Below are 16,957 nucleotides of genomic sequence, written 5' to 3'. Positions count from 1 at the left end.
ATGTCAACTCTTCAAGAATAAAATTCTGACATTGTCGGACACAATCTATAATGTATTGTTTGCGCATGAGTAAATGTTTGAGGATGTACTCTAGTGTGCATCTGGTACTGACCGATCCCCCGACTTACGACGGACTTACTTGAAGGATGGAAGGAAAGGAAGAACTCGACTCCCTTTACTTAATAAGGAAGGGCGAGGGAGCCCTAACTTACCGCATGGGATGCCCCTCCTTCAGCCAACTTTGACGGCCACCGAATTGTCCTAAGGCGTCTCAGCTCAGATAAGATCTCATACCCTGGGTAGTGGAACCTATCTTACAAATGGACTTCACTCCCTGTAGCTGTAGAAAAGCCTCGCTTCTCCATTCAGGAGAGCCAAGAGGACAAAGATTAAATCACCCTTGCTTTCTTCCCAAGCCAAGGTCTCGATCGACTAGATTTCCTTATTCAGATTCTGCTCCTATACGTCGTCCTTTCCTAGCCTCAGCTAGACCTTCCGTCTCTATGCTCTTATCCAGAGGATTGGCAAGCCCCATAAAATTCTAAAGACCGTAGAAAGTTAGGAAGCCTTTTGTGCGACCGTCCAATCTTCGTGGCCTTAACATGGAGGTTTCATACGGACGAGAGCTACTCAAGAGCTTCGGACATGGAAGAAGAATTCAAGAAAGAAGTACAAGGCAGATCCTCAACGAGAAGAGTGGTTGAAATACTACTCTAAAGGAAAAGGAAAGAGATCGAGACAGATGGCTTTGTGACGGGGAGTACCATGTCACTCCTTAATTATGTTTATCACTCTGGTTTTGTCTCAAGACCAAGCAAGCGAAGTTTTTTCCACAAGCCATCCGCCCGAGAAATAGCAATTGCTAGTGTGAAGGCAACACCGATGACAATTGAGCCAACGCGGCCGGCTTATCAGCTATCGTCCGAAAGCAATCGGATCGAGCGCCATCGACGTAGACGAAGACCTGTAGCGGAATGACAATCCTCATCAAGGATGCATCTCAATGGTCGGGCCAGACCGATTGGGCTATCCAAGAAGAATTGCCCAGGGAGACAACCGTAATTCCGCCGTTTGCCCGGTCATAATTGAAGGCATTGCTGCAACCACGCTTGTGGACATCTATGAAACCAATGGACCACCGGGCTAACATAGCTATTTAAGTTGTAAACCAAAAGATTGGGCCACATATCCGGAAGGGCGTTGAACGGATCCAGCAAGCTCTGGATCTTCTTGAAGATATGGACATCCTTCGACTTACTCTCTAGGAGATGAGCACACTGATAAGCACTCGGAGTGCTCATCCGAGCTCATCTTCGGTCGTCCCTGCCTATCTGAAGCCGAAGTATCTGATAGCCCGACAACCATAGAACGAATTACCAATGATCCTGAAGATTCAAGATGTCTAGGTGGGGAGCTCGGGTGGTATGAGGGAGATTTCTCTCGCTGACTCAGAGAAACCGGATGGTAAGAAATAAGGATAATTTGGAGGAGAGGCCGGATGATAAGAAGGCGACTTCCATGCCTGCTTGTGAAGTGGTCGGGCTACCAGGGGATGCTCAAACTCTTTCTTCTCAACTGTGTTCTTTTACACAGAATAACTACCCACTGGTACGAAAAACACTCACTGATATCTAACCCTCCTTTCCATAATAAGATTCTTAGGTGCAGCTTTGGAGAGTTTAGGAGTTGGTGGTGGTGGCATCTTTGTCCCTCTGCTCACACTGATCATTGGCTTCGACCCTAAGTCCTCAACTGCCATTTCTAAGTGTCTGTCATCCTTCCTTTTTAACTTTTATTTCTTCCAACAACTAATAATGAAACTTTTTTTTTTATTAAGAGTCAAAGCTAACTTAACACGATGGTACTGGTAAAGGTGCTAACTGCTTCACTTGGCACTTAAGTATCTAAGCTAACTATATACTAAATTCTGAACAAATATAATTATTTTGCATCTTTTTTAGCATTTAAACATTCATACCTTGCCGCTTCAAGAGTTAAATTATTCAAGATAAAAAATGTAAAAAAGAAAGAAAGAAGATGTTTTGCTCGTCTTCAATCTACTGCCAATGATTCTTCATGAGAACATATACGATTAAGGTTATGGCATGCAGAACTTACAAAGATTTTTTTAGGTGAATGAGAACGTACTTACAAAGAAGTGATCATAATTTCCAGATAACCTAATATATAACTTACAAAGATGTGACCATAATTTCCAGATAACCTAATGTACCACATACATTGGGGAGTCCATACATTTTCAAGGGTGACATTTTTTTGTAAAGCAAACAAACTTTAAACATAAAGAAAATAGAAACCAAATATGTCGTTGTTTGGTTTTTGCAGCATATTAGCATATATAACTGGACCTGTGTGGCTGTGTCTAACAAAAATAGAAGTAGATCATGGACTCGATCAAGATTTGAGTTTTTCTTAGAAGTTTTTTCAGTTACCAATTTGTTGCGCACAATTGGGTTGTCTTCCGAGTTACGAAATACCATTAAGTTCCTCATTTTCATCTGCAGCCTACCAACTTCTAAACAAAAAGGGTGATAATATGTTCTTGATCGTTTACTTGAATGATACACTCTTTCTCAGTCATATGATATGCCACTCATGGATAAGCCACCCTCTTTCTTCAAAACATTTCCTCGACCTATCGTTCTTCCTTAGTTCTACAGGGTTTCCCTTTTCTTTCCGAATTCTATATGGTTTACCCTCTCTTTCATATTTCTATATATGATTTTCAATTACTTTAAAGAGACCTGGAAGGTTTGCTAAGTTGTTTTTTTCATTATTATAGCAGTTCTGAGAACATATCATAGATGAGACTACTTTGTATCCTCTGTTATTTTTGAAAGAAAGGTGGTTAAGCAGATCTGTTTAAATTCAAGTGTTTGAAGAAAGAGATTTCTGAAAATAAAAGTGGTGGATGAGTGGATCTGATTCAGTCTAATCACTTCCCAAGCTATAGAGTTGTTCGTAGTTAACATCCATCCAGACTCTCGTCTCCAACGTATATCTCATCTCCAAGCATCTTTCTTTCTTTATCCCCCAACAAATCTGTTGGTTTCTATTCAAAGAGGAACTCTCTTAGCTTCATTTGTCTAGTAGCGTAAGTTGTAATGTTTGATATGTGACCCTAGTTATTTGGTTTATTATCATCTCATCATTAAGGTGATTTTGATGATGTTGATGCTCAATCAAGTTACAGAGGGTAAGGGAGAGGTGGAGTGTATGTCATGGAGGAGAAGTGTATGTCACCATGGAATTACATAGGCCTGATACCTAGTTGAGGCTACTTCGTATTCTATGTTACCTATATCGTTATGCAGAGTTGTTTAAAATCATTGGTTGAAGGGATCTAAGAAAAAGATAATTACTAATTAAAAGGATGGAAACTCGATGATTCAAAGGCAAGTTTTTTCATCCTTCGCTGTTTGGTTTCAGATGAAAAACAATCATCTGATAATACATGATATTTTACTTGTATTGCAGGCTAAGCAAGGTTCTCTTTAAACTCAATTGGTTTAAGAAGGCCTTGAGAAAAGAAGAGAAGATTTCTGAATGACAAAAGGATATATCACGCGTTGTTTTAACAATAGAGTTTCCACTTTAAGCAACAATATAATTAAGTGTATAACACACAAATTCTCAACTTCACATTTTTCTTTTCCCTTTCCTTTTCACCTTTTATTTGTTTATTTCTTCCTTAAATTGGCATATAGACTGTACCGCTGTAGGCCCTGCACTACTACCTTAGGCAGTTGATAGTTGATACTTGGGAGATACTTTTGCACAAATGTTTTTCATTATTTTAGACAACATTTGTCAATTGTCATTTGCGGCTAAAATCAGAGTAAATTTCCGCAAGGCTGATCCAACTCTAGATACAACCCTAGCGCATATTACCATTGAACTATCCCACTTACTAATGAGGCTTTAACAAAGTTTCAAACTTTGGAATCTATGCAACCAAAAAAAAACATTGTACTTATAAGCTTGTTTCATCCATTTTGTATTTTAAGGGAAAAAAACAAAGTTCATTTGTGTTAAGAACTGGGTAGTATAGTTACAAAACCCACACACAATTCAATCCAGCCAGAAAATAAAATAATTGACAACAATGGTAAATATTAGAACAAAGAGATTGGTTTCTACATTTTAAATATTGAAGTAACCGTAGGCAATCTTACTAACATAAGAAATTGAGCAAATTATAAAAAAAGAAAAACAATTATGAAACCATCGGAAATTGGGGTTAAACAATTACAACATTAAACAAAATTGAAACTTGTTGAAAGAGATAGAGATGGTTACCAAAGCTTCAGAGAGATGCAGCTCTAGCTCTTGCCGATCTTGAGACAGAGAGAGGTAAAGCTCTTGCACTTTGACCGAGGCCTTCACTACCAGAACTATCAAAGCACTCCCATCGTCCCACGAAAGCTTCACTCTTGCCGTTTTGTTTTAGTTTCGGCCTTTTGTGTTTAGTGCATGAACAAAATATTGGGCGGGCTTAGTGCAAATATTGGGCGGGTTTGTGAGAAGAGGTGGGAAACCAACTACGACAGTCTGTGAAAAGTTAACAGACACCTTGTCTCGTCCTTAATATGGGACAGAAAGGAAAGTCTTTTTGCCAACATAATGAACCAATACGACGGGAACAAAACGATTTAAGACGGTATTGCTCGTACTTTATTGGAGATGGGGAAAATATTCCTAATAGTGCATCCTTTTTCTCAAATTCTGGTGTAGTGGTATTTGAAATTTAATGGATTATATTCAGGTATGTAGTTTATTCAGGTGTGTAGTTTATTGTAGGTCCCCAATTTTGTGAGTTTTCATTATATATATATATATATATATATATATATATATATATATATATATATATATATATATATATATATATATATATATGTTTCTTTTTTCTCTTTTTAATAAAAAAAAAACAATATACACATATCACTATTTTACTTAAACCGTCATGACTGATGGTACTTTTTATGACAGTTAAAAAGGATGAATGCATAACAGTTTATTTAAAATCGTCACAAATTATATGATTTGTTGTGACGGTTTTTGAGCAGTTGTTACCGTTTTTTATGGTTTTATGACCGTTAAAAAATATGAATGCATAACCGTTTATTTAAAACCGTCTCAAATGATATGATTTGTTGTGACGGTTTTTGAGTAGTTATTACTGTTTTTTATGGTAGAAAGAGGCTAGTCTAGAACAAATATTTGTGACGATTTTGGGAAAAAAAATAAATGACTCTCATTCTGTCACGATTTTGGAAAAAAAAGAAATAGTGACAAAAGACTTTTTGTGACAGTTTTTAACAGTGATATAAAGCCTTTTTTCTTGTAGTGTAATTCTACATTTGTCCTTGTTTATGTGGACGACATTCTAATCACAGGTAACAATCCATCTCTCATTCAGAACTTGAAGCATTTTTTAGAAACAAAGTTCTATATCAAGGACTTGGGACGTCTAAAATATTTTTTGGGTATTGAGGTGGCTCGTTCCAAATAAGAATTATTTGTTACACATTGTAAATGTCTTTTGGACATTCTGTTTGATTGTAGTACCACTGGTGGTCGTATTTCTGAGTTCCCTATGGAACAAAACATCAACCTCCATACCGATGATGACACATTATTTCAAGATACTACTGTCTATCATAGCTTGATTGTGCGTCTCTTATATCTCACAGTTACATGTCCAGATATCGCTTATTCTGTTAATTATCTAGCCTCAACCGTTTCATGCAGTCCCCATGGACTCCACATCTAGATGCTGCTCATCGTATACTCCGATACTTTAAAGGTTCGATCAACAAAGGGATTTTCTTATCCGCTAATAGTTCTTTACACATCTCTGGTTTCTGTGACTCTGATTGGGCTGGCTGCTCTGCCATTTTTCGTTCTACTAGTGGTTATTGCATCACTTTTCTTGGTTCTAGCCCTATATCTTGGAAAACAAAGAAACAGAACATTGTATCCCGTTCTTCTGCTGAAGCCGAATATCATTCCATGGCTACCCTTGCGTGTGAACTTCAATGGTTGAAGTATCTTATGCAGGACTTAGGCATCTCTCATCCTTCTCCGATGAACATGTTCTGCGACAATCAGGCCGCCCTCCATCTCTCTCAAAATCCAGTTTTTCATGAACGAATGAACGAAGCACATCGAATTGGACTGTCATTTCTTACGCGACAAGATACAGCCCAAGTTACTATCTCCTAAGTTCATTCCATCCTTGGATCAGGTGGCTGACGCCTTCACTAAACCTCTTGGCAAGGACACCTTTCTGAGATTAATTCGTAAGTTGGGAGTTCTTGACATTCACTCTCCAACTTAAGGATGAGTATTAGAAGTTGTTCTGTATGTCAGAGTGCAAAGCGCGCACGCGCTCTATTCAAGGCACAATTAGAGCGCGCCCGCGCCTCGCATCCTGTTTAGAAATCCACCGTTTGTCTTTGTACAGACTCGCACCGTTTGTGTTTATTCCTATTTTAAGAACTCATAATCTCTATATAAACCATTGTAATTTTATTAGAAATCAATCAAGTAAATATTCTCAAATCTCTCTCTCTAATTTATCATGTATCAAGAAGTGCAAATAATCTAGCACATACTTTAGCAATCTTTGCTTGTAAAGTCCCATCGGATTCTGTTTGGGAATCCTTTCGTCCTCCATGTGCATAGGATGTACTGGAGAAGGAATATCAATATGTAACCTCTTCTACCGTTATATAAACATATGTATGAATGATTACCAAAACGAAAAAAAAAAGGTTTGAACTCTGGTAACAGAAACAACAGATCAAAGGCCAACAATTTGTTGATTATGCTGAAATATCTCAAATAGCTAGCCATAAGCCCATAACATACCTTGTTAACTTGTTTCAGCCAAAAAGAAACTTGTACAGCATGAAATTTACTTGACAAAATTTATCGTATTTGTAATGATGTAGTCATATTTTAAAATCAATAACAATTATTTATAGAGAACAAAAGTTTTAAGAGCTAGGAACCTAATGAAGATAAGAGATGTATCTGAAAGTACAAAAAATTAAATCAGAAAGTGTCGCTTTATGATTTTCCTTCACAAATTTAGCTTTACATTTGTTGAATTGACAACGTAACTTGTCCATTTAATATAGAGATAAAGATCAAAGAGGACCACTCTTCATCATAAGCTGTATTCTTACATTATTATGGCATTTGAATGAAAATTCATGCTTGTCAAAAGTAAGATTGCCCTTTCACTTCCATTTCAATTTGTATATGTTGACATTCTGCTTCTGAATTGTTTCACTTTCACACATTCGGGTAGCATCTTTTTGTCGATATAACTTATAATGCACTTCACATATACCTTAGAATCTAAGCATTGACATGGTTGCAGTACACGGATAGGTGTCTGTATTCGACACAGATACGAATATCTAAAAATAAAATATATCACATACTATATGTGTCTGACACAGACACGTATCCCACACGGACACTGCTCATACATTTTCGCATTTCACAAAAGAAATTAATATTAACGCATATAACACATAGCTAGATAATGAGACAAAAATATAGAAAAGTTCTTTCGTATCCAGTTAGTCCCAGTCACTAGGTTAGAGCTTTACAAGCACCGTAAGTATTGAAGAAACTAATTTATTGTTCCTATGTCTCTATAGAGTCTTGTAATCTCGTATCTCCTACAAATCTAGGGGAACTCTCTTCTTTGTGGAAGCATCCATGGATATAAGGACATCCACATAAAATTTAAGCACTTCGGTACATGGTGTTAAAAAAAAATGGTGTATAATTTTAGGGATGTCCATCTTGCCCGAAACCGAAACCCACCTAAAATCCGAACAAAATACCCGCACCGAACCCTGTTTGAACCCGACAAAACCCGAACCCAAACCAAAATATATAGAGTAGGATTTGGTCACACTCTCTAAACCCGGACCGACTCGAGCCCGACCCGATAATTTAGCCCTAAACCCGTTAAAAGGGCTAAAAAATTTGAAATCGAACCCGGCCCAAAATTGAACCCCAAATCCGGTTTCAATTGCATACTACTAATCTCATATAAAAGAATAAGTTAGATAAATAGTTGGATTATAATCTCATTAATGTTTACAATGATGAGTTATTTAATATATTGGATTATGAAAAAATTTATGTCAGGATTTCTAATTTTTTCAGTAATTGCACGTGATCATGTATCTATAGTTCATTCCGAGTCCATATATTTTTAAATCATATCAAATAATTATGTCCGAGTATAGGTAATAATTACTTCCAAGTTTATTAGAAGTTTTATTTTATTTGAAGGATTGGTGGATAGGCGAAGAAGGAATAAAATATAAATATATATTTCAAATAAAATTTCTTATTGTCTTCTTTCTTCATTTATATCGGGTTTTATCCTACCCGAACCCGAGCCCGATGGGTATCCGAAATATAGGGTTAGGCCGGGTAGGGTTTGGTTATACTTCTCAACAAAATACCCAACTCCGAACCCGACCCGCTGAAAACCGGTCCAGGTTTGGATAACCCGATACCCATTCAAAACCCGAAAAGTCAGGTTCGAAGCCGGGTCAGGTACCCATTTGGACATCCCTATATAATTTGCACCTGGCTGTAATTAACCATAAAAAACATCAAGTCATTAACATAGGAGTGTATTTTTCTATAAACCGCATCAAGTCCCATACCTGCTTTACAGTCAGTGTTTAGCAGTTTCTTATTCTCCAGCAGATCTATAGGCTATAGCTACTTCACTCATCCATATCACCATATGGTAGAACTACAAAACCAAGATGATGGGTAATTGATGATTTACTTTGTAATTTGTATTGATTGGAATCCATACCTTGTTTTTCTCATGAGCACTTTTTAAAAATCGATCTAGGAGACCATCTAGGCACTAGGCGGTGCCCAACCGACTCGTCTAGGCCCTAATCGTTTAAAAAATCGGTGGACCGACTAGGCGGGTCTAGGCGGCCTCTAGGTGGTCCAGTCACATTTTTTTTTTGAATGATTAAATGTCGAAAAATAAAGGCCCGTGTAGGCTTAAGATTTGAAAGAGTTTAAAAGACTTAAACCTAATGTAAATTATATGCCACTATAACAAAAAATGTGTTTTTATATAAAGTCAATATTTCTCAACTATTACGCATTTTTGTAATAAGTATATTTGTTTGTGTTTATTTTTTGAGTTATGGTAAATGATTTTCTTCATTTCTTATAGTATACATGTGTATTACACTATTACTATATATATTAGGAAAAAAAACGGCCTAGCGCCTAACCCGTCTAGGCACTATCTAGAAAGCCTAGGTGCTAAGCGCTCTCCCACCGCCCGACCACCCCCTAGCGTTTTTTAGAACACTGCTCATGAGCCAGCTTCAAAAGCCCACACCTAAAGATTTTCAAATCCCAATATATAACCAAAAAATCATCAGTCAGACTATGTTTGTGAAGTGTAGTTATAATTGGATGGACCAAACATCAGTGGGTCACTTAGGAGTGAACGGGTGGTGGGATAGATTATAAGGACTATGGTACACATCATGCAAAAGAGAGGCCGTGGCAAAAAGCATTTTGCGGCGGTTTTGGGTATTTTTGGCCACGGCAAAAAGCCTTATTTTTAGTAGTGTCATCGGGTCTCCAGAGAGCATTGAACTTATTGCACCCTGAACTTATTTACTACTAGACTAGACAAGAAGATTCCCAAGAAGAACCTTCATTGCCATTAGTTCCTTAGCAATATCTCTTCATACTCTACGGCCGGCCTCTGACCTTTCATTGCCAATGCAAGATTCTCATGGGAGAAAGGAAGACCCACCAGCATTAACAACAAAATTTGGTAATAGCTGTGAGGGGATTGTTCTCATATTATGACCACTTTGATCGTAGGCAATGAGCGTCGTCGGGTTATAGTAATCGGCAAGGCTTGTGTCCTTGAAAGAAGGACCCTCGTGGCCATGACGAGCCTTCTCTTTGGATGGAACAGAATCCCTTATAATTGAACTGCATTGTCTAGGTTGTGTCTGGTAGAAAACCTTTGAGACTACTAATTCTCCTTCTCTTTCTTCTTCATTACTGCCAAAGTGGTATTGATGCATCACCCAATTTGTCTTCTCAGGCTTTCTTTTCTGTCCATAATTTGTATAGAGAACAAGTATTTTCTTGTAGCCCTTAACCCTCCCACCAACAAAAACTGGTCTGGTCTTGCCTGTTTTGTGCCATCTTGTTTCACCTCCATCCTCATCAGTGTGGACCTTTCTTCGTTTTCTAGTTCCCGTTGTGTAGGCCTTGGAGGGGCGATGAAAAAAATGACGGATTAGGCCATCTTTGGTTACTCCTGCCATACATCCAGTAGTGCATAAATTAGATCATAATTCATGCCGATAATTAATTAGTTCATTCAAGAAATATACATTCTATGAGGCAATGTGTGTTATTTATACCAGTGTAGTAAAGGCGTTAAAGCGCACCTAAAGGCATAAGGCTGTGATGTGCGCCCTAATTGAAGTGGTAGTAGTAATAAAAAAATAGATATATCAAATAAAAAATAAAATAAATATTAAATATGACATGAATTATCACTAATTTGTTTAGCCAAACTTTAAAATTAATTTTATGTGATTGTAAACATAAAACCATTGTAGTCATTTAAAAGAAAAATCTTAAGCAATAAGTAAAGAGCAAAATAAAACTCGTATCTCTCAATACAATTTAGCTCAACTTCAATAAACTAAAATAATGAACCAATCGAATTGAGTCAAATGAGTTATTCATAAAATAGAACATGTGATTCAATTTTAGAATCCCATAAAACTTCATTTAAAATTTAATCCATCTTTGTGTCTTCTCTCAATCCATACAATTTAACAAAAACTAGTCAAAATTAAGTTTAAAGTGTACTCCACAATAAAACTTACTAAATTTGTACAATTTCTTATATCATACAATAATTAGATCGAGTGTAAATGTGTCACGTATAGTAAAAATTAAAAAAAACTAAAAAACTGTAAAAGTTGATAAAGCGCGCGCCTCGTGCCTCGACAAAAAGCGCAAAAAAACACAAAAAACGCACGCCTTATGTTACCTCTCGCGCCTTGGTCAAGGCGAGACACTAAAAGTGCGCCTTGCGCTTTAAGCACGCCTAGGCACGCGCCTTGACTACACTGATTTATACATCAATAATTCATAACACACGGAGTTATAATGACACAAATGAATGCGGCACTTGATCAGATTTCATATAATGGCAAGGGAAGATGGCGATCCACAAAATTAGAAGTAGCAATATATGGGCAGTAAAATGGTTTTTATGAAAAAATAAATAAATTGTGGTTTTAAGTTAATAAGTAGAAAGTAGACCCAGGCATACGCACAAGCTCTTTTAAAAATTTAATTGCTCAACAATCATAACTATACATATAGATATTTTCTAACAAATCGTGATTCCTGTTTTAATTTCCTAACAAATTGTTTTAATCAAGTCTTTAAAATCTGTTTTAATTTCTCAACAAATTATTTTAAAAGTTTTAAAAATCTATTTTTTAATTGGATAAGGGATCCCGTTTTAATTTAGAAGTGTGATTTCCGTTTTGAATAGGAGAATGATTCACGTTTTAATTAGAAGTGTTATTCTTTTTCAATAGGAGAGGAATTTTCATTATAATAGGAGAATGATTACCGTTTTTTAATTGGATGAGGGATTCCGTTTTAATTTAGAAGTGTGATTTCCGTTTTTAATAGGAAAATGATTCTCGTTTTAATTAGAAGTGCTATATTTTTTGTTTTTCAATAGGAGATGAATCCCATTATAATAAGAGAATGATTCCCGTTTTTTAATTGGATAAGGGATCCAGTTGTAATTTAGAAGTGTAATTTCCATTTTTAATAGGAGAATGATTCCCGTTTTAATTAGAAGTGTTAGATTTTTTTTTTTTTTTTTTTTTTCCCAATAGGAGAGGAATTCCCATTATAATATGTGAATGATTTCCATTTTAATTAGAAGTGCTAGAATTTTTCTTTTCAATAGAAGAGGAATTCCTATTTTAATAAGAGTTGGTGACGTGAAATTTTAAGAGAGCTAGAAAAATATCAATAGTGGAAGCTTTTAATATTAACTAGAAAGTAGACATGTGCATGCGCACCTGCTCTTTTAAAAAATTTCTCAACAATCATAACAAATCGTGATTCTTGTTTACGTCGCTAACCCGTTTTAATTTCCTAACAAATTATTTTAATCAATCGTTAAAAATCCGTTTTAATTTCTTAACAAATTGTTTTAATTAAGTTTTAAAAACCTGTTTTTTAATTGGGAGGAGGGATCCCGTTTTAATTTAGAAATGTGATTCTCGTTTTTAATAGGAGAAAGATTCACATTTTAATTAGAAGTGATAGATTTTTCTTTTTCAATAGGGGAGGAATTTCCATTATAATATAAGAATGATTCCCGTTTAAATTAGAAGTGCTAGAATTTTCCTTTTCAATAGGAGAGGAATTCCTGTTTTAATAAGAGTTGATGACGTAGAATTTTAAGAGAGCTAGAAAAAGACCCCTTGTGGGAGCTTTACTATTAACTAGAAAGTAGACTCGTGCATACACACCGGCTATTTTAAAAAAAATCTTAACAATCATAACTATACATATATAAATTTTCTAACAAATCGTGATTCCTATTTTTGTCGCTAACCCGTTTTAATTTCCTAACAAATTGGTTTAATTAAGTTTTAAAACCCGGTTTTTTTAATTGGAAGAGAGATCCCGTTTTAATTTAAAAGTGTGATTTCCGTTTTAATTAGAAATATTAGATTTTTCTTTTTCTATAGGGGAGGAATTTCCATTATAACAGGAGAAAGATTCCCGTTTTAATTAGAAGTGCCAAAATTTCTCTTTTCAATAGGAGGAATTCCCGTTTTAATAGGAATTGATGACGTGGAATTTTGAGAGAGCTAGAAAAATACCCCTTGTGGGAGCTTTAATATTAAGACTAGAAAGTAGACTCGTGCATACGCACCGGCTCTTTTGAAAACATGATCAACAATCATAACTATATACATATAGAAATTTTCTAACAAATCGTGATTCCCGTTTTAGTCGCTAACCTATTGTAATTTTATAACAAATCGTTTTAATTAAGTTTTAAAAACCCGTTTTAATTTTCTAACAAATTGTTTTAATTAAGTTTTATAAACCCATTTTTTAACCCCGTTTTAATAGTTGACTTAATTTAGAAATATAATTTCTATTTTAATAGGAGAATGATTTTTGTTTTAATTAGACATGCTATATTTTTCCTTTTCAATAGGGAAGGAATTCCCGTTTTAATAGGAAAAAGATTCCCGTTTTAATTAGAAGTGTTAAAATTTCTTTTTTCTAATAGAGGAGGAATTTATATTTTAATAGGAAATTGATTCCCGTTTTAATTAGAAGTGTCTAATAAATATGAAAGAAATTCCCGTTTTAATAGGAAATGATGATGTGGAATTTTAATAGAGCTCGAAAAATACCCTTTGTGGAGCTTTAATATTAAGATATAAATATAAATATATAGAATCGTTAGCTTCGGAGGTGAAGATGAAATCCGTTCCTTGGTGAATAAGTGAAACATTACTAGTGTTAGTTATCTGTCAATTGCTTGGATTGACCTGCTCTGATACCATGCCAATAACCTCGTCGATAGAACTCACTTGGAAAACCGGCTTACAAGTGAGGATGCTCAAGAGCTTATCTACTAGCTCATGCCCAAGTATCCAAGCAATATGGGACTATTATTCCTAATATTATCAAGTGACTAATGTGAGGGAATTTTGAGTTAAAATTCATTAGTCCATCAACGAAAACTAAATCAATTGACTCCAAGTGTTGCATCCATTGGGTTCCTATGCATTCGAGTAGACAATGGGTTGTGAGTTGCACCTTTTGGAGGGAAGAGACATCTTTGAAAAGGTACTATAGCTCTTTGAAATTTTGAATAGACACTAGTGAAAGTGTGTGGTGAATCTTTCAAGTCACACCATTCTTCCTTCTCGTTCCTCGTTCGTGGTCTTTTGCCTACTTCTTCATGTTGTGCGATTTATGAAATGCTTCTAAGTGAGAGCAGTGTAATGTAGAGTTTGCTAGGCATGTCAACTAGGAGAATTTCTTTGGAATGTACTATGAGACTCTTTTATCCTAGGCAAAGGCAAAAGGCACTTTAAGAAAACGTGATGGGGAACAAGGTAAAGAATTGAAAAAGATTAAAAAGACATGGAAATCATTGATAGAAGAATAGAATGAATGAGAACAAAAAATTAGACTAATAAGAAATTAAGATTGAAGAAGTTGAAGTTTCGAAGAAGAAGAAAAATAGGCCGGTTTTGAGATAATTGATAGTTTGTTTGATTGAAATAATTTATTGGATCTAATCAAACTAAAATAACCTCCTTATATTATATAGATAAGTGATACTTGATAACCAAGACATCTAGACTTCTAAATCAACTTACTAATTCTACCGAGGCAAATCCCCTAAAAGTAGACCTTCTCATCCAACATCAAAACGTGACTCGATCTAAACCAATAACTTTTTCCATCCTGTTACTATACTATACATTGATTTTTTCATCTGTGTTTCTATATTTTGTTTCTTTATTTGAGACGTTCGCGTTGTACTTTTAGACATTTTGATGCATTAAATTATAGTGTTGATCCATTCGATCTCTTATTTCAATGAAACCAGTGCTAATTTTTGCTAATAAAATGTGTGTTGATATTCCAAACGGAAACTAAAACAAATGTAAGGATGAAGAGTCCACGGTTAATTTATTTGTGAATTAAATGGAACAAACCACCTGAATGAAAGATCAGATATATATCAGTTGATATCCCACACTTAACAGTACAGTTGAACTGTTGGGGATACAGAAGAGCTATCAAATGGGGAGGCGAAATGCATGAGCCGGACTTTGCTCTGAGAAGGTTCAGAGTTGTTGTCCAACCACTCCAACGTTGCACTACACGAAGTGTTTTTGGCTTAGGCACTGCAGTGTCTTAGCATTCCATCTATTTACTGGATTTTAGTGAAATTGGTATCATTGGTGCCGTTAGAAAGATTTCAGATATCTTTTTCATGACATCATAACACAAAATCTAGTAACAAAATAAAAATTCATCACTGTTTTGGATGCCCATCTATATATTTATGTTCTTATTATTTTTGAAAATAATTTTAGCTGAAGATCGATACTCATTGTTAACGATAAATTTTAAAAGACGGACTATACCCTACATTTTTTGGTCATTTATATGTGCATCTGCTGTTTCACAGTGCATTTCCTTGCAGCTTGAGTCTCATGCATCATATTACAATTTGTTTTTTCCTGTTAAATTAGGTTCACAAGTTCATGAAGTTCACCTGGTAGCTTCTCAGGATGAGTGTAACAAATTCCAGTCTCCCCTTCAAGTGTAGGTATGAATTCGTCAATAAGGGGGTGAAGCTTATGGATATCAGACCGCACCTTAGCCTCCAAATGCTCAAGAAGCTCTTGATCAGTTGGATCAAACTTAACTCCAGCAGGTAAACCAGGCAAATCTTGAATTCCTGCCTATTCATTTTGTTTTTCCATATATTAATTTCAAATTAAACCAATTCTTAGTAGTACTGGTAGGAAACAATTAACAGATGCATGCTTATATGATGAGTTGAACTGTTGAAGCTAAGTACGTACTCAGTATTGAGTAGCAATAAATAAGAAAATGGAAGGAAAATGCATGATGATTGATGATTAACACCTGTTCTTGGCTTTGGACTTGATAACCACATGATGGGCAGGTCTCTATACAATTGCTGTTCGGTTTCTCATTCATCTCTTTGCTGGACGTACGGCGAGATTCTTCCTGTCGACGTATTGTTTTCATCGCGTCCATTGCATCATGTCATGTTCTTTGTTTTTCTCTTATGCCCATCACCAAATGAATGTTTTATCTGTTGTTTGTTCCGATCCACTACTACAAATATCTAAGAACAAACTGATGGAGTAGTAGACAAAAAGAAAAAGAATGGAAACTTTAAAGCATGTTATTTCTCAATCCTTTACAAATTGAGATTTGGTAAAGAATGAATTCTTGTACACTTTTTTCTTCTTTCTATGATTGAATTGTTCCTTGTAATTAACCTCTTAGTTGAGAGAGAGAGAGAGAGAGAGAGAGAGAGAGTCTTTGTCACATTGAGAAACAGAAAGAGATCTGAGATTTGTCTTCATATAAATATAAATAAGTTGCTTGGACCTTACGTTTTCTGATGCTGATGTACAAGAGAATAAAATGCAGTTTTGTGTTCTTCTAAGACAACCCAATTCCACACTAAACACTGATTAATAAAGAGTTCAAAGATGAACAAAGGTGAGGAAGATTGAGTGGACTTGAGGCAATCTGATTCGCCTTGGAGACGTTTCACCACCCTTCGCCAAATGTGAGTGTTTGTGTGTGTTTCAGCTGCAGTGTCGAAGTAGAGTACCTTAAAAGCTATGTACAAACAGAACCGTAAATTGTCTTCTACCCAACATTATTCCATTGCTTCACGTACACTTCTCATGCTAGACAAGAAATCACTCTCAGCTCTGTCCGGCCCTCTTAACCAAATGCTTGAGATTTCTGTCCATACTCGATCATAATTAACGCGATGAGTACTTGATATCGTACAACGTCACCAAGTTGGATCACATTGGCAATAACTTAAAGGAAAGAAGGGAGATTATATAGATCAAAGAATAAGAACACTTAGGCTGACCCTCACCAGATTTTATTAGACGTGCATGCCTGGTGTACATCCTATCCAGTTTCATTTTTCCTCTGTTACAATATCGTCCAGTTCAGTCCTCAGAGGAGGTACAAAGTACACTACATCTACATCAGTAGAACTAAATAGAGAAGTTAAGTGGTC

General features: G+C 35.7%; 1 protein-coding gene across 2 annotated transcripts; it reads right to left on the bottom strand.

Annotated features, from left to right (window-relative positions):
- Positions 1-9,142: 9,142 nt before the first annotated feature.
- LOC147476632 (NAC domain-containing protein 73-like) lies at positions 9,143-16,252 on the bottom strand. Of its 2 annotated transcripts, none has more exons than XM_086584877.1 (3): positions 15,808-16,165; positions 15,431-15,620; positions 9,143-10,381 (listed from the first exon to the last, which is right to left on the bottom strand). In XM_086584877.1, exons 1-3 carry the CDS (start codon positions 15,940-15,942, stop codon positions 9,840-9,842), a joined length of 867 nt encoding a protein of 288 aa, XP_086441003.1. In that variant the 5' UTR covers positions 15,943-16,165; the 3' UTR covers positions 9,143-9,839. The 2 variants fall into 2 exon arrangements, with proteins under 2 accessions (XP_086441003.1, XP_086441004.1); XM_086584878.1 differs by having other exon boundaries at positions 9,600-10,381; positions 15,431-15,616; positions 15,808-16,252.
- Between the last annotated feature and the right edge of the window lie 705 nt (positions 16,253-16,957).

The sequence above is a fragment of the Coptis chinensis genome, chromosome 9 (assembly GCF_015680905.1).
Source record: "Coptis chinensis isolate HL-2020 chromosome 9, ASM1568090v1, whole genome shotgun sequence".
In the NCBI taxonomy this organism is placed as follows: domain Eukaryota; kingdom Viridiplantae; phylum Streptophyta; class Magnoliopsida; order Ranunculales; family Ranunculaceae; genus Coptis; species Coptis chinensis.
Note: the sequence above shows the minus strand (reverse complement) of the source record. Positions and strands in the feature narration are given on the sequence as shown.